Raw genomic sequence first — 26,436 nt, forward strand, 5'->3', positions numbered from 1 at the left:
CCTGCGGGAGGGCTGCGGGCCTCGCAATGCCGAGGGACTGCGGCTCCGGGGGTGGGGGCTCGACAGTGCTCCACGAGCCTCGGTCGGGCCCAGTCCCCTGAGGCCTGCGCGCCGCGGGGCTGGAGTCAGACGACCGCGCTGGGCCGGCCCGTGACGGAGAGGGCGCTTAAGGCCCAGCGCGCCTCGGGGACGTGAGGTGAGACCGGGCGAGCGCGGCGGAGCTCGGCGGAGGGGCCGCGAGGCCGCGCTCAGAGCGCAGAGGGCGGGCCGTGCAGAGCGGGCGAGCCGCGGAACGCCGAACCCGGTTGCGGTGGCGCCTGGCCTCTGGGGGCGGGGCCTCGGCACCATGGCGGCAGGGAGGGGTGGGGCTTCGGCGCGCGCCGGCGATAGAAGCCGCGGCGCAACCAATGAGTGCGTCTTCTGCCGCCCCGCCCGCTGAGCCCCGCCTTCGCGCCGCGCGCGCCCGCCGAGAATGGGCGGGGCCTGCTCGTGCTGCTGCCTTGTCTCGGCGTTCCGCCCCGCCCCCGAGCCCCGCCCCCTTCCTGGCGCTGGCCGCTTCCTGAGCGAGCCGCTTCCTGACACCGCTCCCTCCCCCTTCAGGGCTCTGTCGGGGCTGAGGGCCGAGGGCCGCCACCGCCACCCGGGCCCCCGCTGGCGCCGCCGCCTTTCCCGCCCAGCCCTCGCCATGTCCGAGGACCTCTCGGCGGCCACGTCCTACACGGAAGACGATTTCTACTGCCCCGTCTGTCAGGAGGTGCTCAAGACGCCGGTGCGGACCGCGGCCTGTCAGCACGTGTGAGTGGACGCCCCTCGCCCGCGCCCCGCGCGCCCCGGCCTTCCCCGCCGCCGGCCTGGCCCCCGCCGCCCGCTCTCTGCGCCCGGGGCCGGCGCTCGGGCCCTCCCGGCGGCCTCCTTGCCTGGCCGGAGGGCAGTGGCAGAGAACGTGGAGCCTTTTTGTTTCCTAGCAACCCTGTGGCGGCCCGGGCGTTGAGCGCTGGGCCCCGCGGAGGTGTCGGGCGTGTGGACGCGCTGGGCGACCCGCCCGCCGCGTTTTCGGGGCTCGTCTTCGTTTTCGAGACCCTGGCCCCTGGCTATGCGAGAACTGCCCCCCCCCCATTTGACTCCCTCCTTCACACCATCTTTGAGCGAATTTACAACTCAGGGATAAAACGGTGTAAGCTCTGAGTTAGCCTCCTTCTCCCACGGTGGGTTGGATCTGGCAGGATTTCCTGGGCTTGTGGTCGCCCCCTTTGTGCCTTCCTTCTGTTTACTATTGCTGGAGGAGGTACCTACTCTGGGGACGAGGTGGAGCACAAAGATGGCAGGCAGGGTGGCCAGAGGTAGGTGCAGGAACAGCTTGAGTCGCTTTCCAGACAGCCAGCGTCGGGAGGGTGGGAAACAGACCTCAATCCAGTACGTAAGCGAATGGCAGACCTGGGTGGTGATCAGACCCCGCGGGGAACTTGGTTTGTTTTGAGCCAGTGTCTCCTGGAGCTCTGGCTGGTCTGGAACTCACAGATCTACCTGCCTCGGGGATGAAAGGCGTGCACCGTCAAGCCAGACGTCTCCTGGAGCTCTGGCTGGTCTGGAACTCACGGCGATCTACCTGCCTGAGGGATGAAAGGCGAGCACCATCACGCAGGCTCCCCCCCCCCCCCCCCCCCGAGGAACTTTTTAAAGCAAAGATAACCAACTCCTAGGCCCCATTCCAAACTTAGATGGATTTCTGGCAGGTGCGGCCTAAAAAGGTTCTCTGCTTCCGAGCAGCTGCAAAGAATTGAACAAGCCTCTAGTTAAGTGTTTCTTTCCAATCTTTTGTTTTTAATGATGGGACTTCGAATTTTCAAGGCTTAATTACAAGCCAGGTGAGGTGGTGCTTGGGAGGCTCAAACAACAGATTTTGAGTTTGAGGCTAGCCTTGCCATGTAGTGACTTCCAGGCCACCCTGCCGGACTGGTCACAGAACACAACCACCCAATAGTACCAACAATCCCCTCTAAAAAAAGGAATAAGGGTGGTGGATAGAACTTTGCTGTCTTAGTCACAGGTCTAACTACAGATGACTTTTTTGTTGTTAATTTTTTGACATTGTTAATCTTTTTTAATTAAAAAATTTCACACATTGTAGTCTGATCACGGTTTCACCTTTCCCAGATCCTCCCCACCTACCTGCCCTTTCTTTATCTCAGTCTTTAGCAAACAAAGAAAAAGCCGAAACAAATGAGACTAAAAACAAATGAAAACACAGGAAACAAGACATAAAACTACAAAATGGGACGATAATATATAACGAAACACACAAAAAATGCCCACACAAAACAATATGATTTTAAAAATGTGCAGAAAAAACAGGGAGCTCCTTTTGTGTTGGCCGTCTCTCCTGGGCAAGGGCTAGCTCTCCACTTACACTTTTCTGTGGTAGTCTGATGAATTAGCTTTTAGGGATGAAATGTCTAAGTTATTTTTGCTCATCAAGAAAGATTAAGGAGTTTGGTGATGGTGGTGCACGCCTTTAATCCCAGTACTCGGAAGCAGAGGCTGGTGGATCTCAGTGAGTTCGAGGCCAGCACTTGTCTACAGAGCAAATTTTAGGACAGCCAGGGCTACACAGCGGAACCCTGTCTTAAAAAAAAAAAAAAAAACAAAAACAAAGTGAAAGAGAGAAAGATGGGAACTGGAGAGATGGCTCTGAGGTTAAGAACAATTACTGTTCTTCCACAGGACCTGAGCTCAGTTCCCACCACCTACAGCTGACAACTGACTGTTAACTCTAATTCTAAGGGTTCCAATATCTCTGGCTTCTCCAGGCACTTGCACTCACATGTACATTTCCACATGCACGCACATACACAAAAACATAATTTAAAACAATAAAGTTAAGTTTTATACAGAAAAAGATGAATGACAACCTGACTTTATCCTTTTGGTGCAGATGAGGTAAGAGGAAACTATAGTAGCTGCTGTGTGTGTGCTTGGTAGATCTTATGTACAGAATTATTTCAGATACTCTGGGATCGCTAACTCAGACCCCATTGTAATTTTTAGCCCCCTCATAACTGCACAAAATTCCACTGTATTTCCTATGTTATATTTAAAATGAAGGACTGTAATTTGGCTTGACCTGAAGTGATGATTTTTTTTAACTTAGTTCCAACTTTCTTCAGACTGACTTATTGGACTTTGACATGAGCAGAATAGCTTTCTACCCCAACCTTTCCTCCAGTTATTGAACAGTGTATTTAAAGAAGGAAGAGGGAGGAAAAGTTTTGTATAGACTCGGGAAGGCGAGTAATGATGGAACAGGGTCTAGATTGACTGGACTGAAAGGGGTGAAGAAATTGATTATCTTTATAACTAGAATTATTTGAAACTACTGTATTAGTTTCTTACATCATTATCTCTTTTTCACAAAAGACAGATTGTGAGTATAAGCTAGTTTATATTTTGCTGTAAAATCAGATTGTGTTTTGAGATAGGATTTAGGATTGAGCTCAGTGTCTTTTTTTTTTTTTTTTTTTTGAGACAGGGTTTTGCTGTAGTTTTTTTAGAGCCTGTCCTGGAACTGGCTCTTGTAGACCCGGCTGGCCTTGAACTCACAGAGATCGGCCTGCCTCTGCCTCCGCCTCCCAGTGCTGGGAGCCCGGCTGAGCTCAGTGTCTTAATCTTAATGTATGGACACACTCCAGAATACCAAACAGAATGAAAGAGTACCAGATTACTTCATGATTTATAGAGAGGGATGGGGTTAATGATTTGGATTATTGGGGATCTTGAAGATATTATAAAAATAAGTTTTCATGACTATTCCAGTGACAGGAAAGGAGCAGAATTGTTAAAATAACTTTATCAAGATATGTCTCTTTAAATGTCTCTTTAATCTTCATTTATTTCTCCAAATAGGAATTGTCTAATGCTTTCTATTTGGAACAAGGAGTACTTTTTCTGGTAACTGTTGATGGTCTAGTGGAGAAAACTATAAATGAGTGTTACTGATATTTACAAGATTTTAGGTAGAAATTTTTATGTTAGCAACAAGAAGCAAGTGTCTAAATCAGTTTAGGAATATAAATATAAATGGCTGATTTTCTTTATGAAGTTACTGGTGACAGTTTGTATTTGGGGCACAGTGGGGTGTACCTTGTATAGGTTTACTTTGTGTACTGTGATAAAGAGGAGTACAGAAGATGGCTATCCTCATACAGACTTTGGATATTGGCAGGAATTTACTGGGTAAGCCATTTGAATGTTTTCTTAGAAATCAGAGACCTATTTTGGCAGGGAAGCCCCATAGATAGCGTGGTTTCACTTTTAGAAAGTTTTTATTAGTGTCAAATTTCAGGTTGACAGTTGAGACTAGTATGATTGACACATTGATATGTTAGGAAAGAGAATGATTAGAACCTTAAACTAAGGTGATAGTGGTTATGCCGAGAAGAGACCCGACCGTTTAAGGGTATTGTATAAGATTTAATGACAGCATGTCCATTTTTTCAATGTATATATTGTACATTGATCTGGAATAAATGGAGTGCCTTTGTGGGTATATTCACTGAGGAACGTATGTAACTGAAAACAAGAAGGGAAAAGGTCCTAGACAGACCCAAGTTTTGGAGAATTCTTACATAACTTAAGTAGAGAGAGCTGTATCCAGAGATACAGGATAAGAAGAAAACAGGCAAGACATAAACTGAAAGAATTAAAACAAAAAGCAAAGCAATAACAAAAAGACTTAACCACAGCACTGTTAGATACCTTATACTACTCAGATAAAATGTTTTAAAGAGTAAGTAAAAACAAAGGACTGAGAGGGGGGTTAGTGTAAAAATGCTTGCCTAGCATGCACAAGAGTCTGGATTCAATCCCCAGCACGGAAAAACAAAACAAATTTGGCTTGGGTAGTACAGGCCTGCAAAAGCATCTGGGAAGACTGAGAAAGAAAGGACAATTGCAACTTCAAGGCTAGACTATGCAACGAAGTGAGACTCTGTCTCAAAACACCAAAATAAACTAGGGGACATAGCCCGGTGTTAGCATATGCAAGGTTCCCACGCCTCCCTCCCCGCCCCCAACCAGGCATGAAAACAGCACTTGGGAGGTGAGGTAAAGTAGGAGGATTGCCACGAATTTGATACCAGCATGGGCCACATAGCAATACTGTTCTTCAAAAGGTCAAAAAATAAAGTGTGTTTGAGGCAAGAATCCAAAAGACATTTCAGGAGAAAATAGAGTGGCTATTGATAAGGTTATTTCTCTTAATTTGCTTTGTAATCTTAAAAATCTCTTAGTTTCTGTTTATTTTTATTTTTGTTTTTTTAAAATATTTATTTATTATGTATACAATATTCTGTCTATGTGTATGCCTGCAGGCCAGAAGAGGGCACCAGACCCCATTGCAGATGGTTGTGAGCCGCCATGTGGTTGCTGGGAATTGAACTCAGGACCTTTGGAAGAGCAGGCAATGCTCTTAACCTCTGAGCCATCTCTCCAGCCCATTTTTGTTTTTTTAATAAAATACTTTGTCACAAAGCAGTTTAGGAAAGGAAGGGTTTATTTTATTTGATTTACAATTGCAGTCGGTTTCTTTGGAGACATCAGGCAGGAATTTAAAGTGTCACATCTAGTCAAGAACAGGTATATAGTAAATGCACAGAACCTTGTTGGCTACTCAGCCAGCCTTCTTTTACACAGTTTAGGGCCCCAAACCAGGGAAGGCTGATGTCTGAATGGTCTGGGTCTTCCTGCATCAGTAGCTATCAAAACAACCCTAAAATACACACAAAGATCAGCCAACCTAATCCAGACAATACCTCAATTGACTTTCTCTTCCCAGGCTGTTCTGGGTTGTGCCAAGTTGACGCTTAAAACCAATCACCATAGTTTCTATCACTTTTTTAAAGTATCAAGGAATATTTGTACACTGTAAGAAACTAATCCAAATGAAAATTTACATATAATAACATATCTGGGAAACATTAGTTTTCTTTCTTTGAGACTTCTTTTATATAGCTCAGGCTGACTTTGAACTCCTTATATAGTTAAGATGGGCTTTGTACTCTGATTTTCCTGTCTCTACTTCTCAAGTGCTGGGATGATAGGCATGGGCCAATATATCGGGCTTTTTTTTTTTTTTTTTTTTTTGAGTTTTGAGATGAAGTTTGACGATATAGCTCTAATTGGGAACTCACTATAATTTTTAAATATTATTTGTTGACAGTCTCATACATAAAATGTATTTTGTTCATTTTTTTTTTCAGTTACCTCCCTCTGAACTTCTTTCCAACAAATCCTTCTTCAATATTTTTATTTTTTTTTAAGGCTGGGCGGTGGTGGCGCATGACTTCAATCCCAGTGCTCAGGAGGCAGAGACAGGAGGATCTCTGTGAGTTTGAGGCCAGCCTGGTCTACAAGAGCTAGTTCCGGGACAGGCACCAAAGCTACAGAGAAACCCTGTCTCAAAAAAAAAAAAAAAAAAAGTCTCTCTGTAGCTCGGACTGTCCTGGAACTTGGCCTCAAACTCAGAGATCCACCTGCTTATGCCTATCAAGTGCTGGAATTAAGAGCATGCACTGTCACCTTCTGCCTTAAGAATTTTTTTAATATTTATTTATTATGTATACAATATTCTGTCTGTGTGTATGCCTGCAGGCCAGAAGAGGGCACCAGACCTCATTACAGATGGTTGTGAGCCACCATGTGGTTGCTGGGAATTGAACTCAGGACCTTTGGAAGAGCAGGCAATGCTCTTAACCGCTGAGCTATCTCTCCAGCCCATGCCTTAAGATTTTTTAAACTATCCAAATCCTTTGTCATTATTTATAAAGTGGCATAATTAAAAAAAAACTGTACTGTTTACTTAACAGATTTAAAGCTAAAACCAGAAGATTGACATTTTTCTTCCTCAGTTATTTTGGGGAGCTGTATATTTTGGCACTTGCTTGTAATCCCAGCATTAAAGAGACTGAGGCAGGAGAGTTGCTGTGAGTTTGAGCCACACCAGAGCTACCTTGTCTTAAGAAAAAAAAAGGCCTCGCATGCTGTGTACATGCCTGTGTACAAGATCCTTGTACTTGGAGGCAGGAGGAACAGGAGTTCAAACCCAGCTTATATGAAGAATTTGAGATCACTCTAGCTAGCTACATGAGACTTTTTTAAAATTAGCCTTTATTTTTATGTGTATTAATGATTTGCCTGTGTTTATGTTTATGCATTACTTGCATGCAGTGCCTGTGAAAGCCAGAAGAGGGCATCAGATATCTCTGGGAGTTACAGGCAGTTGTGAGTTGCCATGTGGGTGTTAGGAGTTGAACCCAGGGTCTTTGAAAGAGCAACCAGTGCTCTTAACTGTTGATCCATCTCTCCAGCCTCAAGATTCTTTTTTAAAGATAAGTTATTTGGGGGAATGATTTTGATTATATGAATTTGCTTCTAGGTATTTAGTTTACACAAAAGGCAAGGTGGATGAAAATTAGTTTTTTTTTCTCTCCCAGTATCCCTTGACTGGCCTTTGTTGGAGAATGAAAAAAGGCAAATATGAGTGGCATCTGGGAATTGCAAACTGAGAAGAATTTGTTTTGTTTTGTTTTTAGAGATAGGGTTTCTCATTGTAGCTATGGCTGTCCTGTAACATGCCCTGTAGACCAGGCTGGCCTCAAACTCACAGAGATCCTCCTGCATCTGCCTGTGGAGTGCTGGGTTTGCAGGTGTGCACCACCACCTGCCCGGTAAGAGGCATTTATAATAAGTAATAGGGTAATGTTCTGTTCTAAAGTTACAGCCTCCTTTGATGTGTGCAAAGTAAAGTGTGACACATCAGAGAAGGAAAATTACTAAAATTACTAAACTTATTTTTTTTTGAAATAGGTTTCTGTGTAGCGTATTTATCTACTTTAGTATAAAGGGAGACAGTCTTTTTTTTTTAAAGATTTGCATTCTTTTTGTTTTTTTTTTAAATATTTATTTATTACATATACAGTGTTCTGCTTGCATGTATACTTTCAGGCCAGAAGAGGGCACCAGACCCCATTACAGATGGTTGTGAGCCACCATGTGGTTGCTGGGAATTGAACTCAGGACCTCTGGAAGAGCAATCAGTGCTCTTAACCTCTGAGCCATCTCTCCAGCCCAGGGAGACAGTCTTGTACAGAAGGAAAAACAGTAAAATTGGGAATGAAAGTGTTTATTTACTGGGTGGTGGTTTGGTTTTGTTTTTTGGGTTTTTTGTTTGTTTGTTTTCTTTTATTATTTGAATGAAGGCCTTTTTATGTAGTTCTGGATGTTCTGGAACCAGGATCTCCTTGGACTCTGGCTCAAAGACAACCTTCTGCCTTGTCTTTCTGAGTCCTAGGATTAAATTCTTGTGCTACCACACCTGCCTTTGTTTTCAAACAGAAATGTAACTGGGTGTGGTGGCATATACCTGTAATTTCCATCACTCAGGAAGTTAAAGTAGGATTGCTTCCTTAGGATCTAAACTTCAGCTTCAGAGTGAGACCCTTTCTCAAAAAGAAAGTTGTAAAATGTACTTGAATGTAGTTTCATTTTGTTACCATCTAATCCAATTATTAGTCTTACTGTTTGAGAGATACTTTTAAATTTGGACTGTACATACAACCTTACTACCTTGTATATGTACATATCCATATCACTTATTTATGTTTATATATATGTTATGGAAATAAAAGTAATTTTTTCTGTAATTAACATGTCACAAATGTTTGATTTAGTTTCTGTAGAAAATGTTTCCTGACTGCAATGAGAGAAAGTGGAATTCATTGTCCCCTGTGTCGTGGAAGTGTGACTAGAAGAGAAAGAGCATGTCCAGAACGGGCCTTAGATCTTGAAAATATCATGAGGAAGTTTTCTGGTAGCTGCAGATGCTGTTCAAAAAAGGTAGAGTTATATTATGACAGTGTTTTAATTTTCCTGGTGAACATGGTTTTGAAAAGAAAGACATTTCCAGGCAGTGTGGTGTATACCTACCTATAATCCCTGCTCTCGGGAGGCTGAACTAGGAGGGTTGCAAGTTCACAGCCAGTTTGGGCTACAAATTGAGATAGTCTCAAAAACAAAATAAACAGGATGTTATTTAGATTGAGTTATGTAGAAAAGACCAGAAGCTTTGTGTATCAAAAACCTTGTGTTTTTTTATCTTTAAGATTAAAATTTTATATTCTCAATAAGCTCACAGTCTTTCAAATGTTAATTTATGTAGCCTAATAGAACTCAAACCTCTGTAGCTGCTCACTTAGGTATTTAAGAAATCATGAAATATTTCGCAGAAGATTGGTTTAAGTTTAAAGACACGGGATAATCAGATTGATAAATAAGTAGCATTCTCTAATCTACTTGAAGAAGGCTGGACTGGTGAGATGTAGTTAGGCTTTGATATGTCATTGTGTCTAGAGCATTTACACAAGTCAGATCTGTTTTCCATCTCTGAAGAAGATGTTGAACTGAAAAGGAAGAGAAATGAAAACACTTGCAGGACTCTTGCCTCACTTCTCAGTGAGAAGCCAAAAAATTTTCCCAATATGAACATGGGACCATCATTCTTTAACCTGCTTTCTAATTATTACAGGTTGTAATAGGCAAAACACCTAGAAGCATGAGGCAACCTCTTAGTATTCTTTCTTTTGCATTTTGTTTTCTGAGCTATGCTGTCAGGTAGCCCAAGTGGGCTGAGCTCATAATTGAGGATGACCTTGAACTGAACAGCTGACTTTTTTTGTCTTGTCTTCCCATAAGCATGCACCACTGTGCCTGGTTTTTTCTTTCTTTTTTCCTCTTCTTCTTCTTCTTTTTTTTTTTTTTTTTTTTTTTTTTTTTTTTTTTTTTTTTTTTTTTGGGCCTGGCTTTTTCTATCAGTATTATCATTTCAAGTGTAAAATTATTTGTTAACCCCCCCCCCCCCATGGTATAGTTGAAGCTGAACTTTTGTGCATGAACAAAAATGTGTTATCTATTTTTTTTTTCCGGCAGTCTCTCTGTGTAGCCTTAGCTGATCTGAAACTCACTGTGTAGCCCTGATTGGCTTTGACCTCTAAGAGATCTCTTTACCTAGTGCTGAATGGGGTTAAAGCTGTGTGCCATCCTGCCGGACACGAAACTTGATCTTAAATATTTAGTTATCTGTTTTCATCTTTTTTCCTCTTATTGACAGTGTCTCAAACTTTGTGTATTCTGTTTTAAATTAAAAGATATATTTTAACCAATAATTTACAGATTAAATTCTATCGCATGAGACATCATTACAAATCTTGTAAGAAGTATCAGGATGAATATGGTGTTTCTTCTGTCATTCCAAACTTTAAGATTTCTCAAGATCCAGTAAGGAGCAGGTAAGCAGCATTTATTTTAAAAGCAAAATTTTAATAATTGAAATGGAAATTGCTATGGGAATTTTGGGTTGTATATGTTTAACAAATTACACTAGGTGTCCTAACTAGTGTAATTTACCTTCAAAATTTGCTTGATGGTTGTATCGAGGATACCAGTTCCATGATACCTAAACTTATACCTAAGTTTATGTTACTTAAAATCATTCTGACAGTCTTTCTTTGAATAAAAACTGTATCTGGGAGTTGAAGACTCAACTGATTTTCATGTGAAACAATTTGAAAATTTGGCAAAATCACTTTCAATAATGTATTTAAATAGTGGGGTGGTTTTGTTTGCTTTTTTTCTTCGTTCATTGCCCTCTAAGGAATAGGTTTAGCATTTGAAGTTTTTATTCTGATAGTGCATCTACTTTTTTTTTTTAACTATTATTTTGAGACTGTATATAGTGTATCCACAGCTGGTTTTAGTACTTTGCCTGTGATGGCTTTGAACTCCTGAATCTCTTGGGCACTGGGCTTACAAATGCATAGTCCCAAACCTGGTACCACATATAGTTAAAAAAGTGGGGATTTATTTTTTATTGTTTTGTTGTTGCATCATTTATAAACATTTATTACATAAGCATTTATTACGTTTGTTTATTTGTGTGTGTGTGTGTGTGTGCACGTATGTGTGCTGCTGTGTATATTTGGAAGTCAGAGGACAACTTGGAGGACTCAGTTTTTTCTCCTGGGTCCTGGTGATTGAATTCGGGTCCAGGCCTACCTGCCTGCCTTAATTTATTTTTAAGTGGGGTGAGAGAGTATATGGAGTACTGGGCTGGGTGTAAACAAATGTCTAAGCAGATTCTAGGCAGATGTTTAACTAACTAGATGTTAAACTTTGACTAAGCCATTCTTCCTCAACCAGCTGATCTTAATATAATAAATACTTTTTGATATTTGGTAAATATTTAGGTAGTGTTTCATTTACAGAGTTTCTGTGTGACCCTGGCTGTCTTGGACTTTGCTTTGTAGACCAGGCTGATCTCAAACTCAAAGAGATTGCCTGCCTCTGTCTCCCAAGTGCTGGGATTGAAGGTGTGTGCACTTGCCGTTAATTCTTCTAAATATGGGGTAATGTTATCTTTTTTTTTTCAACAGTATTCTGAATTGTCAGCAAAGTTCCTAGAGTGTCCTACTTACACAGTCACTGCTTATTGGGCTGCTTTTTTGTTGTTGTTGGGTTTTTTTTGTTTTGTTTTGTTTTGTTTTGTTTTGTTTGAGATTTGGTTTCACTATGTAGCCATAGCTGGTGTAGACCTTGATATATAAACTATCCTGACCTTAAACTTTGATGCCTCTGTTGCCTGAGTACTGGAATTACAGGTATACACCACTGTACTCAGCACTACTTGTTAAATGACAGTTCCCTGCCGTATTCCTAGGAGACAGACCTTGCTCATTTGGTTCCTTAGGTTCATTTGGTCAGACAATGTTTGGTCTTAATAACAATATTCCTTATCTGTTTTGTTTCTTTCCTGTTGTTACTTCCCTAACTCAATCCCTCTTATTTTTCTGAATAGTATTAGTGCTCAGTTGCTAGTTCTCTAATCTGCCTGATTGGGCATTCCAGTCTGTTCAATTATGTGTAGACCTGTGTTTGTACATGTGAGTGCAGGTACCTGCAGAGGCCAGAAGAGGGTGTCGTATTTCCCAGAATTGGAGTTACAGGTGGTTGTGAGCCAGATGATGCGGTTGTTCTCAGACTGTTGTCAGGTCCTCTGCAAGTATATGTTTTTTTTTTGTTGTTGTTGTTTTTGATTTTTAGCAACATCTCTACAACCCTGGCAACATATTTTCTTTGGTGTTTAGGAAAAAGGATATCATCTCCAAACTCTAATAACTGACTGATAGCACAGAGTCCTATTCCAGGCTCCTTTTTTATTTGACCTTTTTTTAACCTTTGTCTTTGCTGTGTAATTCTACATATCATTGTATATACTTTAAACCATGTTTAACATATCCATGCTACCTTGTGTGTATTATGTATACATGTTAATGTATATGCATTCATGTGGTGTGGGACAAAAGACTATCATATCTTCAGTTGCTCTCCACCTTTGTGTTTGAGATAGTCTTTTCACTGAACCTGGAGATCACTGATAGGCTAGGGATCTGTTTCTCTCTGCTTCCCCAGCACTGGCTTACAGGAGTGCCTTATTGTGCCTGTCTTTTTTCATGGCTGCTGTGCTCCTGCCATCAAATAGGTTCTGAGGTCAGCTCAAATGCCATGCTTGTGTAATAAGCACTTTCACCACTGGGACATCTCCCCAGATGGATCCTTACTATTTTGGAAGACATTTAATTCAGCTAACAGTGAAAGCTGGGCAGTGGTGGTGCACACGCCTTTAATCCTAGCACTCAGGAGGCGGAGGCAGAGGCAGGCAAATCTCTGAGTTTGAGGCCAGCCTGGTCTACAAGAGCTAGTTCCAGGACAGGCTCCAAAGCTGTAGAGAAATCCTGTCTCAAAAAACCAACCAAACAAACAAAAAACAGTGAAGGTTTAACTGGATATGATGGCATTCACCTGTGATCCAGCATTCAAAAGACTAAAGCAAGAGAATTATTATGATTTCAAAGTTCGTCAAAGCTACATGATGAGTCCAAGGCCATCCTGGAATATGTAGTGAAATATTGCTCTTAATGAAAAATAAAAGGATGAGTACAATAAAATGAAAACTATAGAGATAGGTCTGGTGGTACAGGGCTGTAATCCTAGCTACTCAGGAGATTGAGGGAGGAGAAGTACAAATCCAAGGCCTGCCTGGGCTTTCATGGCCAGAAGAGACAGCTTTAGCAGGACCTTTGATCTAAGAAAGCATGGGGGGTGCTGTGAGGTAGGGCTGGGCTATCGTTTAATGCCTAGATTAGAGCTCCTGTACTGCAGATGAGCAAATGGATGAATGAATAAATGAACATGCATGTGCATGCGTGCACACTAGATTTGAGAGTGCCCTGACTCAGATTCCAGCTCTTTTCTTTCATAATTGTTTGACTTTGTCAAGAAACTGCCTTGGTTTTCTCACCTCTTTATAAGTGGGGTTGAAGGTTAATGTAGTATAGGTGAGATTAAGTTGTATAATGTCTTGCACCTCCATCCTTTACAAGTGTATTGTTTTTCCTTAGCACTGTAATCTACACTTTATCAGCTCGCCTGGCATTTGTTTATGTTTTTTGAGACAGGGTTTCTCTTGTGTAGTTCTGGCTGTCCTCAAACTTAATGACCAGCTGGCCTCCAACTTACAGATCCACCTGCCTCTGCTTCCCAAGTGCTGGGACTAAAGGAGTACATCAGCATGACTGGCAAAATTTTAATGATTTAATTTTTATTTTATGTGATTGGTGGTTTGCCTACACGTATGTCTGTGTGAGGTATCAGATCCCTTGGAACTGGAGTTACAGGCAGATGTGAGCTGCTATGTGGATGCTGGGAATTTTGAATTCAGGTCCTCTAGAAGAGGAGGCAGTGCTCTTAACCACTTCAGCTGGTAGACTTTTTATTCTTTTAATGTTTACTCTCTCTGTGTGTGTGTGTGTGTGTGTGTGTTGGAGATAAGAGAGGACAGCTCTCAGAATATGGTTCTCTGTTGCCATCTTGTGGGATCTGAAGATCAAACTCAGGTTTTAGGCCTGTGTAGAAAGATCCTATAACCCTTGAGTCATGTTACTGGCTTTTTTTTTTTAAATTTAAACTGTTAGCTCCTTGTGAAATCTTTCCTAACCTTTATAATTTCTTGTTAGTAAAACTGTAGTTTATATTCCAACTAAATTTTTAAAACTTTATTTATTTACTACTAAATCTTTTTGTTTTGTTTTGTTTTGGTTTTTCGAGACAGGATTTCTCTGTAGCTTTGGAGCCTGTTCAGGAACTGGCTCTTGTAGACCAGGCTGGCCTAGAAATCACAGAGATCCATCCGCCTGCATCTGCCTCCCAAGTGCTGGAATTAAAGGCCTGCACCATCATCGCCTGGCTTAGTATTGTTTTTATATCCTTTGCAGTGTGTTAATTGCCATAGAAGGCATCATGAATTTTCAGTATGGACATGGGCAGAGTTGTTTTTTTTGTTGTTGGGTTTGTTTGTTTTGTGGTGCTTAGGCATCCAACACAGGGATTTAGTGCTTTACATATTGTAGATAAGCTCTATACCACAAGCTACATCCTTAGACCTTAGTTTTTCTGAGATAGAATCTTGCTGTGTGACTACTAGGTAGTTTTGAATAGGCTTTGAGCTGGCTTCTGAATTGTAGGTTTATAGGTGTTGTGATACCTGGCAAAAGAAATGTTTTCCCTTGCGGGGGCACTTCTTGCACTTCCAGATGTATTTTGATTCCTAGCACCCACATCAGGTGACTTACAATCATCTAATTCCAACTCTAGGGGGAGGTGATGTCTCTGGCCTCAGGTTACCTGCATTCTCATATGCAGACACACTCATAGAATGAAAAATAATACAAATCTCTAAAAGAAAAAAAAAAGGTATTTCCCCATGGTAGACTAGTGAGCTGGAAAAGAAGCTCCAAAGCCAGCAAGTTCGTTTTTATAACATTGACAACATTGAGGAAATTCTGTGTCATGTTAGTTACAGTACCTATATGAAATGCCCCTTCTAGTATTCCATATGACATTAACTTTTCTAGCATAGGGTATAAGCAAATAGGTTAGGATGGTCAGTGTACTAGAGAAGTGTGCTAATGATGCCTAGTTTCTCTTTTAGAAATAAATTATAATCTTTACAAAAGTTCAAATATTTTGTGACACCTACTCCTACACTTTGGAAGCCACAATCTTCTACCATATCCTAGCTACTTCACAAAGGTTCACAAATATTTTAGTTTATCCAATGGTTTAAAAATTTAACAAGGAGCACTAGAGATATGGCTTAGTAGTTAGTAGAGCATTAAGTGCTCTTCCATAGCACCCGGGTTTGAATCTCAGCATCTACATGGGGTCTTACAACCATCTGTGACTTCAAATACAGGGAATCCTATACCCTTTCCTGGCGCCTGCAAGCAAAACACCCTGCATGTTTAAAAAGAAAATAGCAAGGGTCAAGTATGATAGCTCATGCTTATAATGCCAGAAGGATGAATAAAGCAGGAACATGAGGAGTTTGAAGACATCCTGAAATAACTTCTAGACCTTGTCCAAGCCCCTACTTCACTGTATCACCCCAGAAGAATATCACTGGTTGAGGGAAAAGATTTTATGTAATTACAATTCTTTGAATATTGTAAAAGTTTTTTTTGTGTGTGTGTGTGTGTGTGTGTGTGTGTGTGTGTGTGTTTTCTTCACTAGTGGCTTGGAATTCTCTTTGTAGCCCAGGATGGCTAAAACTCAGCGATACACCCGTTTTTGCCTCTGCCTCCCAAATACTGGGATTAAAGGTAAGTCTAGAGCTGGCCTCAAATGTATGATCCCTCCTGCTTCAGCTTCCTGAGTGGTGGTGACATTATCAGTGTATGCCACTATGCCCTGCTGTAAAAATCTATTTTAAAAGGAATGAATATTTGAACAGTCTTACTTGATTTGGAAAGTAATGCCATGAATATCATGAATATTTTGTATTTTAAGACTACTTGAAGTTTGCACTTTTTAAAAAAAATGTGGATGAGTGTTTTTCCTGCATGTGTAACAGACGTGTGCTTGGTGCCTATGGAGATCAGAAGTATTAACTGCTGAGCCATCTCTCCAGCCCCTGAAGTTCAGTCCTGTCATCTTCATTAAACAGTTCACATGAATGAAATCCTGGTGTCTTTTATTATTTGGGGTATTAACTCTTTTCCTCCCTGTGCTTCTTAAGTAATAGGAATGAAACACCTTCATCTGATAACACAGAAACTTACCAAGAGAATACAAGGTAAGTTTTAAAAAATTCTACTTTAGTAAATAATATTGTTGAATAATATAGAAGGTGATTATTATTTATGGTGATAAGAATTTTAGCCAGAGATTGAGCATGCTAGACATTCACTGTACCATTGAGCTATAACCCTGAATCCTCATAATAGATTTTTTTTTCCCCCTCTGAGACATGATTTTGCTGTATTGCTTAGGCTGGCCCTAAAATCATGATCTCTTGCCTAAGCCTTCAGAGTAATTGGGGTTACAGGCTTATAGGTTATAAAGATGGATTAGTTAGTAGATTTTTTATTATTGTATTATGTGATTTTTAATATGTTCTGTGTGTTCGTATGCATACCACATTACATATATAGAGGATAGCTTGTAGAAGTTCTTTCTCTCTATCAGTTATTTCTAATGCTTTTCAGAAATAAAAACAGTGCTTAAATAGTTGTTGCTTTCAGGACCATGTAAGAGCTTATCTATTTTCCTGGTCAGATTTCTTCCATGCATGATTCAGGCAAAGATATCAATATTGAACTGTCACTTGCTATAACATTCAGAGATGTTAAAACCCAGTGATACTTGATTCTTAGATTGCTTTGAACTACTTTGTCTTAGGGTTTTTGTTGCTGTGGTAAAACACCATGACCAGTACAACTTACAGAAGATAGAATTTATTTGGGGCTTACATTTCTAGATTAGAGTCCATGATGGTGGTATGAGGCTTGGTGATTGGCAGCTGGAACAGCTCCTATCTTGATACATAAGGAGGAAGCAGAAAGCACACTGGAGATGGTATCAGTTTTTTGAAACTTCAAAGTCTGCCCAATGACATACTTCCAACAAGGCCATACTTGCCTGTCCTTTCCAAACAGTTCTAACAAATGGGAACCAAGTATTCAAACATGATCCTTTGGGGGTCATTGTTATTTGAGCCACTACACATTTCAGTCTTTCCTTTTTCCTTTTTCTTTGAATTTTGTCTTAGATTCTTAATCTGGGGTATATTAAAGTTAGAATTCGATACAAATCCTTTTTTAACTGTATTTTATGTGCTTTGGGGAGGGTAGTAAAGCACATGCTGTTGTATACTTGTGCAGTTCAGATAACTTGTGCTTTCACTTGTTGAGCTCTTTCACTGGTCCATGGAGTCTGTATTCTAAAATGTGGTAAACTGTAGAACTGTTGGCAGAGATTTCTGTCCCGTCTGGTCCCGCAGCCATTCAGTCCCAAAGAAACACACAGAGGCCTACATTAGTTATAAACATGTTGGCCTATTAGCTCAGGCTTCTTACTAACTCTTACATCCTACATTAACTCATAATTCTTATCTGTGTTAACCACGTGGCTTGGTACCTTTTATCAGTGAGGCATTCTCATCTTGCTTTCTCTGTGTCTGGGTTATGATGGCAGACTGAGCCTTTCTGGTTGCCCCGACTATACTTCCTGCCTGGCTACTGACCAGCCAGCATTTTATTAAACAAGTATAAGAGACAAATCTTTACAGGGTACAAGACTATTGTGCCACAGCATATAACAGAAACGAGTGAACACACAGTGACTTCTGGCATCATATGAATGATTACAATTAAATTTGGACTTCTTAGGCATGATCTCATGTTTTGTTTATAATTGTTTGGAGATGGGTTTCATTAGGTAAATGGGGCTGATTTTGAACTTAGGATCTTACTGCTTTAGCCTTCTGGGTACTAAGAATTAAAGGCCTGGACTATAGTACTTAGCTTTAGCCCCTATGTGGCAAGGGGAAAAAACAGTCTGAAATGATAAACATTAGTACTGTATAAAATGAGACTAAACTATGGCTTAAAACACAACAATAAATTCATAACAATGTATCAAAAAACAGAAACATCTCATTTTTTATGTTGATGGTTTTGAATTTCAGTATGTCTCATTTGAATTGCCTTATAGTTCTTCTGGGCATCCCACCTTTAAGTGTCCCTTATGTCAAGAGTCAAATTTCACCAGACAGCGTTTATTGGATCACTGTAATAGTAACCATCTATTTCAGATAGTTCCTGTGGTGAGTACATATATCCAAAAGAATCTTTCGTTTAAAGCATGTGGTTCCAGGAATCTGTCTTCCTGTATATAAAGGGGAGGGTTCTTTATTTAAATTTGGATTTAAAAGTTTTAATAAATGATTGAGATGCAAAAAAATGATTTAAAATTCGATTACCTCATGTAGAGAAAGATAGTTATTGTGAGTTAATGTAGACTAGTCAAAGAATGAAAGGTGAACTGGGGAGTCATTTCTGTGTAGTGGCAGAGCCTAATTACATTGGGTCCTTTCAGTTTATTCTGCTGGATACAGAGAACTGGATCCAGCCATGTGAGTCTGTTACAGAAGATAATACCTACATATAAGAATAAAAATGGACTAGGCATGGTGGTGAATGCCTTTAATCCTAGCTCTGGCGAACAGTTCTAGGCCAGGTGGAGCTATACTGTGAGACCTTGTTTCAAAAAACAAAGTAAAACCAGTAGATATTTTTAATTATATCTTTAAAGAATATGTAAAGAATGTGTAAAGCAAGAAAGAATCATGCTATATTTTTATTTTGATGCATACTTGTCTTCTTTGTTATTTTAGTGTAAATTTATGTAGATTACAGGGTTCCAGCATTTTGTTAATGATCCCAGAAGAACTCATTTTGAGCATACATTTCATAGAATTTTAACTCTTAGACAATGGAAGAGGACATATTAAGCTGAAGGATAATTTTTCATCTCTTTTACCTTATCCCTACCCTGTACTGGGGTTTGAACTGGGGCACTTGCCCCACAAGCATCCTGCCATTAAAATATATCTCTAGCCTTTTTTTTTTCTAGTAAAATTTTATGATGGGGTCTTACTTAGTTGCCCAGGCAGACCTTGCATTAGTGTTCTTTCTGCCTCAGCATCAGTAGATGATTCTGTATATTTCTATACATATATAGGAGAAGGTTGTTGATTGCAATTTGGATTTGTTATTAATACAACATATTTTTGCTAATGATTGACCATGATGCAAAATGTGACATAAAATTTTACTACCTTATATAAAGGAGAATAATGTAGACAGTCTACAATAGGATTAGGGATTACAGGTTTGAACTACCACAAACAGCTTCTTGAAGAGTGTGTAAAATGTATTAGTAACATTTACAGCTACTCTTTAGATAATTTTAGCTAGTAGAACATGTTTCAGAAAAATGCCCTAGTAACTATTGAGGATTCCTTTCAATTTCTGCAACCATTCATTAGAAGGGAAGGGGTTAAATAAGCAAATACAGTACCAAAGAGGTATGTGGGGAATCTTCATACTTAAGACATTATGCTTGGTTTTATATTGAATTAATTTGATTTGTATTCTTTTCTGCATAATACTTGTACATTGTCAGCTTTGGCTAGAACCCAGCTATTTCTTTTTGTGATATTTAAATGTGCTTCATTAAAACTTTGAGGATATAGTTTAAACTTTATAATTTATTCCATTTCATTTTACATGTAAGTGAAATCAAGCTAATAATAATTCTATAATGGTTTTTAATTAGATTAAATAAGATTATATATTGCACATGTTGTAGGTAATGAAAACTTACTACATTGATGTTAGTATAGGCCACATGTGTTGTTTCCTGTTTAAATAGTTATATAACTAGAGATTTAAATTATAGAATATCCATGATCTTTCTTACTATAACAGTGTTATTTATCTTAGGTAATTTGCTTAGGAAATGACCTAGTTATGGGATTTGACTCTTAGAAATGGATTTCAAGAGCGGCACATGGTAGCACATGTCTGCAGTTCCAGGACTTGGCAGGCTTAAACAGAAGGATCACAAGTTCAAAGCAGCCTGGGCTACCTTGTGAGACCCTGTCTCAATGTGTTTATATTATCCAGTGTTTTTTTGTGTTCAGGCAAACCTTAAGAGACACTGTAGGTTTGAGTGCAGACACAGTAATAAAGCAAATTGTGATGTGAGGGCTCGGTGTGCTGTTGCACACTTTTAATGCCAGCATTTGGGAGGCAGAGGCAAAAGGATCTCAGTGAGTTCCAGGACAGCTTAGTCTACATAGCAAGTTCCAGGACAGCTAGGACTACATTAGAGAGACCCTGTCTCCAGGGGAAAAAAACAAAACGCGCACACACACACACACACACACACACACACATATAATTGGTGTGAATTGAGCTACACCTTTTCTGATTTTTCAGTGCATATAAAAGTTAACACGTGACTATATATACTGTTTCTGTTAAGTATACAGTAGAACTTTGTCTAAAGTATAACATCTGAGTTAAATGCTTCATTGCTAAACAGTGTTATTGATCATTTGAGCTGTTTGCCAGATAGGCTTGCTTAACACTGGTTGGCACAGACTTTCAGTTTCTAAAGAAATGTAATATCTGCAAAATGCAACAATGAAGTATACCTGACATTTTTAGTAACGTGAGCTTGTATTTTAATGCTCTCAATAAGTATATAATGTTTCGTTATTTTGTAATTTTTTTATTTAAAACAATCTGTTTCTCATAGACATGTCCTATTTGTGTGTCTCTTCCTTGGGGAGATCCTAGCCAGATTACTAGAAATTTCGTTAGTCATCTAAATCAAAGACATCAGTTTGATTATGGAGAATTTGTGGTAAGTGAGTTCTTCAAGATTAAGAAAGTTAAATTAACTTTTCAATCTAAATTTGAGTTTTCAGGCAAATTGTGGAATCAGACCACTGGATAAAGGGCAAGATGCTGTATTTAGTAGTAAAATTGTTAAGCTTCGTGAAGTTCTGAGAATTTATTGTTTATACTAGAGTGATAATTATTGGAAAAATAAGCCCCTTAATAGCAAAATGAAAGTTTAAGTAAAAATTACCTAGAATTAAGAGAAAATTAGACCTACTTGAAAAGTAAATTTTGCCGGGCGGTGGTGGTTCACGCCTTTAATCCCAGCACTTGGAAGGCAGAGGCAGGCGGATCTCTGTGAGCGCGAGGCCAGCCTGGTCTACAAGAGCTAGTTCCAGGACAGGTACCATAGCTACAGAGAAACCCTGTCTCAAAAAAAAAAGAAAAAAGTAAAATTGGTACAACATGTGGGGGGAGACTGTGTGTTATTATATATATATATTATATATATATGCTATTATATATATATTATATATGCTATTATATGAGGCACATTAACAAAACCAAAGAAACCCATCAAAAACCAGGTTGTCTACTTAGGAAAAGCAACAAAGGCCCTCAAACCAATGGGTCGTCTTCTACTTTTCATATTCATGATAATTTAAAAAAATGATGTGGTAATCTTACTTTATTAATTATAAAATTGTACTTAGCTTGTGTGTGGTTAAGATCTTATTTAATACACGATTCTCAGTAAAGAATAGCTGATATTTGTTTTCTTGTTCAGGTAAACACAGGCATGCATAATTTTCATTTTTATGGACTTTGCAGTTTTAGTCTGTTATTTGAGTATAAATGTATGTAAAATTCACATGTACTTTAGTGACTTTAGGAAGTAATTGTATATTATGAAATTTCCATTTGAAGAACAGATAACTGTGCCTGCAGGGTTATATTTGGAAGAGCAAAATGGATTTTGTCAGCTATTTTTACTCTTAATTCTTTGTTATACCGTGGCATAGAAAACTGTAGTTTGCTTGTCAAGTAGACAACTTGATGTCTTTTAAAGCTAATCCATGGGGCATAAATTGACAGCAAATTGCATTGATAAAGATAGAGTATGTTTTTTGTTGTTGCTCTTGTTTGACTGATGAGTCAGGGAGAGGGAACTCAGTGCATTCTGAGTAGCTGTTTCACACCGAGGTACTTACTAAGCACTAGTCATAGAGTCAGTCTATAATTTAAAGATGACTGAGCTATAATTACTTAGTTTCATGCTGTGGTTAAGAAGCTGTTATTCAGCTATTAATTCAGTAAATGCTTATCTTTCTTAAAATTAGTTTCTCTTCAGAACAAATCTTTTCTAGAAATGATACAACTTTATTGTGTTAACAGTTTTTTTTTAAAAAAAAAGATTTATTTATTAATTATGTATACAGCATTCTGCTTCCATGTGTCCCTGCAGGCAAGAAGAGGGCACCAGATCTTATTACAGATGGTAGTGAAACCCTGGAAGAACAGTCAGTGCTTTTAACCTCTGAGCCATCTCTCCAGCCCCTATTGTGTTATTAGTTACAAGTTTAGTCAGTATAAATTTTATCCTCTGCTGAGATGAACAGTTATTAGTTATTACTAAATAATTATAGCAGAATTTAATTTTAAAATTTTGTGTTGAAACCTTATATTTTGCTATTTTTGAGATAGGGTCCCATTATGTCCATGCATGTTTCAAACCCTTGGGCTCAAGGTATCCTCCTGCCTCATGCTCCTGAGTGTCTGAGAATATGACACACACCATGGTGCTCAGCTTAATCTTGCATTTTAAGACCTAAAACTCCCTTGTATGCAAATGTATGCAAAGATGCATAATACATTAGATAAAATTGAATAGTTATTTTCCTGTTGACGTGTTTTTTTTCTTGTTTTAGAATCTTCAGCTAGATGAGGAAGCCCAGTATCAAACTGCTGTAGAAGAGTCTTTTCAAGTAAACATCTGATGTGTGTACACATCTCTTCATCCTTGTACCTACAAGTGCCATCTTTAAGGGAAAGACAACATGAAGTCACCATTTCAGTAATTTGCTGTGCATATTAATAAAAAATTCACTCTACTGTATTAGGTTTTTAATTGAAAATAAATGTGGGCTACCCTAACTCCATTCTCTAGACAGTTACTTTAACAGCTTGGAAAAGGTTGTATTTTATTTGTGTGGTGAAAGGGAATTCCTGTTGTCCTTTTCTTCCTTGTATTACATATTCTGAATGTTTCATTGTTTTTGATATTTGATGCAGTTTCTTCTATTTACTTTAATACAGAGGTAACAGTACTTTATTACAAAGGTAACTAGCAAATTCTGAAAGATGTGATTCCTATAAAAATAATAAACCTGAGCCATTTGTCAGAGCTGCAGAATGGAAACTTGAAGTGCTAAATGGGATAATCCAAAGGGATTTTTTAAAGTATAGATTCTAGCTGAGGAATTCAACAATAAGAAATTGTATTTATGTAATGTTTTGTATTTTTGAAGACTAGTGAAATTTCTATAATAATTTTGACTTTGAAAGCGTATTGTACAAATGTTTCTTTTTTTGCTATTAGATGAACATAGCAAGAGAAGAGAAAAGAGTTTTCTGTGGTTAGTTTGTTACTTTGCTCTAGCCTGAGTAATTTGTAAGCATAAATGAGTTGTGTGGCAGTTCTTTGTAGTTAGTATTTCTCACTAGCTGACCAGTCAGTGATGATATCACACTTAAATTAGTTTTTTAAAAATCCAAAGTTGATGATGTATGTGGATATGTACATACACTTTAGCATGTATCTATACACATATATATCTTTGCCTAGAGTTTGTCAGGTTATGTATAGAATTTCTATTAAGAGTTTTAATAATGGGCAAGCAATATAGGATTGAAGTATTTATCTCATTTGATTAAAATTTTGTATGTTACCAAATTTTTTAAACAGTAAGCCAAATACTAAGTTGTATAGTTGGCTGTTATTACACCTGAAAATTTGTTATGGTGCTCATTAGTTGTATTTGAAAATAATGCATAGGTGATGTAGTGAGAGAGACTTACCAGCTACTGTTTGACTACACTTTAGTCAAAACTAAGTCTTTGGTGTAAAGTATTGTAGAGGAGGCCAGGTCACAGAGCATAGGGTGAAGAGTGAATTCCTGACATTCCATTGCTAACATACACTGTTCTGCTTTCTTTAAAATAACTAAACTCAAAAGAAAATCTCTGAAGTAGTTTGCTGCTAATATATACATATATTGTAAAAAAAAAGGTATATTTTGATTTTCTTAATACCCTCGTTGACTTTTCTACAATAAATGTTTTTTAACTTGATTTAATAAAAATGTTAATTTTGAACATGCATTTTGTAAAAACCTTTTTCAGTTAAGCAGTAATAACTTTATTTATGTTTAATAATACAGTCACACACACAAAAGCCATACATCTTAATGCCTTTTTTTCTGTCGTTTCTTGAATGTGATGTCTGCTGTGTTTTCTAGCACTTTCAGTTGGCATACAGGAATTTTAGGAGCATCTGTATAATGAACTCTTTAAAAGGAGACTTTGTCCACATTTCTTACTGCTTAAAGCAATAACTTTGATACTTTTATAAAGTTTAATTTAGCCATTGTGTCCGTAAACCATCCTTGGATGTACAAACTTCTTTAAACGGAAACTTGTACTAGAGGCCATTTTGAAATCCTGTTTTGAAGTCTTGTGGATGAGTTAAACATTAATAACATTTTCATAAAAATTACCCCCCCCCCCCCCCCACACACACACACTTCGGGAAACTCCTAACTATGGAAAAAACTTTTAACTTATCTTGTTAGTTAATTAAGAACAGGGATAGCTAGACTTTATAATTTAATTCATGGGGGAAATCCCCTACTTTATTTAGTCTGTAGTGCTTGGATAAAGCAAAGAAGTTGTAGCAATATGCTGAGGCATCAGTTTCACAGAACCAGTTAGGAAAGCTATTTCTCCTTACAATTTAGTTTATGTTGTTAAGTATGGTGTTATTTGAGATGTATTACTTTATTTTTTTCAATTAAAAATGGTTTTCTCCTATTTGTGTGTCTTAATTAAAATTTGTCCTTAGATAAACATTTTAGGTCTCATAAGACACTGCAAAATACGCATGAAACTTCTATTATTTTGCACTTGAAAAAGTTGACTTGGCTGTTAGTGCTGATACTACTGTACTTTGGGTTGAACTGTATAAAATTTTGTCTTTACGTATTTCCAATGTTAAACATCTGCATATAACTATTTCATAAAGTATTCATACACCAAGATATTTCAAGTCCTGCTAGTCAAGCGGAAAGCTAGTTGACACCTTTAATGTGGAGAAATCAGCTGTAGGCAAGATAGGGCTCTAAGAATATTTTGCATATGTAGTATTATCTTTGTGTTGGATTGCTTGGTAAATATCACTGTCTTCAATGAACCATGCCCTCTATAGGAATTACAGATCTTATATTCAAATATACTCCCATCAAAGGAATGCTATTGTAGCTTAATGTAGAAAAGATGTGTCCTAGAATACACCCAAATACATCCATGTGCAGTTTGTAGTAGAGGTGGATTTATTACATGATGCCCACCTACAGGGTTGGGGAAAGGAGAATAGAGACCGAGCATAAGCAAGGTCAAATGTTGAGAGCTGGAGAGATGACTCATCACTTGCTCTTGTAGGGGACCTGCATTTGGTTTACAACCATCCATAACTCCAGTTACAGGGTATCTGCACATGGTAGACATATTGCAGGCAAAACACTCATACACAAATCTTTTTAAGAGGTTGGTCATAGATTAGAGTAAAAAGGATAGAAGGTCAGCGAGATGGCTCAGTGGGAATTACAAAGCACTTACTGACAAAAGTTTGGCAATTTGGACTTGATCCCTGAAACTACACGGTGGAAGGAGAGCACAGACTTCCACAAAGTTGTCCCCTACCAACTGCACTTGGCTTGTCTGTCATAGGCTTTAGAGAGACCAACCATCACACTGTACTCACTAGTAAAAGATGTGGGTGTCTTTCATTCCTGCTAAGGAACCAAACTGCAATGCAAGGTTGCAGTATGTCTCTTATCTTTTTTCTTGGAACTGAATTATGTGCTCTACTTGTACACTTCCAGCCCCTGTGTAAGGGATCCTCACAAGTATAAGTTCTGGGAAAGCTGAGGCAAAGGGGATCACTGTAAAGTCATGAAAAGCCTGAGCTATGTAATTAGATCTGTTTCAACCCTCTCTAAACATTAGATTTCTGGACCTAGTGGTACATGTCTAATCCCAGCACTGGGGAGGTGGAGACCAGCCTGTTCTCAAGATCCTTGCTTTAAAAAGGTGTCAGCACTTGGAAGGCAGAGGCAGGAGTATTAGGAGTTTGAGGCCAGTCTGGTTTTAAAAAACTCTCTCTCTCTCTCTCTCTCTCTCTCTCTCTCTCTCTCTCTCTCTCTCTCTCTCCTCTCTGTATCTGTGTGTGTCTCAGTCTCTGTCTGTCTGGACGTGGTTTAGGGGATTAAAGCACTGGTTGCTTTTCTAGAGGTTCAGGGTTCAA

At 39.0% G+C, this 26,436-nt stretch overlaps 1 protein-coding gene across 2 annotated transcripts; it reads left to right on the forward strand.

The window, feature by feature from the left end:
• Window positions 1-24,944, forward strand: Rnf138 (ring finger protein 138). Of its 2 annotated transcripts, XM_038330323.2 has the most exons (8): window positions 5-196; window positions 601-795; window positions 8,724-8,889; window positions 10,222-10,337; window positions 16,181-16,237; window positions 18,157-18,268; window positions 20,770-20,877; window positions 22,784-24,944. In XM_038330323.2, exons 2-8 carry the CDS (start codon window positions 686-688, stop codon window positions 22,850-22,852), a joined length of 738 nt encoding a protein of 245 aa, XP_038186251.1. In that variant the 5' UTR covers window positions 5-196; window positions 601-685; the 3' UTR covers window positions 22,853-24,944. The 2 variants fall into 2 exon arrangements, with proteins under 2 accessions (XP_038186252.1, XP_038186251.1); XM_038330324.2 differs by lacking the exon at window positions 20,770-20,877 and having other exon boundaries at window positions 1-196.
• The last annotated feature ends 1,492 nt before the right edge of the window (window positions 24,945-26,436 follow it).

This window comes from Arvicola amphibius, chromosome 5, assembly GCF_903992535.2.
Source record: "Arvicola amphibius chromosome 5, mArvAmp1.2, whole genome shotgun sequence".
In the NCBI taxonomy this organism is placed as follows: domain Eukaryota; kingdom Metazoa; phylum Chordata; class Mammalia; order Rodentia; family Cricetidae; genus Arvicola; species Arvicola amphibius.

What these genes read in the sequence shown, in the direction of transcription:
- Rnf138 (XM_038330323.2), top strand. Translation starts at nt 686, where the DNA reads ATGTCCGAGGACCTCTCGGCGGCCACGTCCTACACGGAAGACGATTTC. An exon ending in ACTTACCAAGAGAATACAAG is followed by an intron (nt 16,238 to 18,156) that starts GTAAGTTTTAAA and finishes ATTGCCTTATAG; the next exon opens with TTCTTCTGGGCATCCCACCT. An exon ending in TTGATTATGGAGAATTTGTG is followed by an intron (nt 20,878 to 22,783) that starts GTAAGTGAGTTC and finishes TTCTTGTTTTAG; the next exon opens with AATCTTCAGCTAGATGAGGA.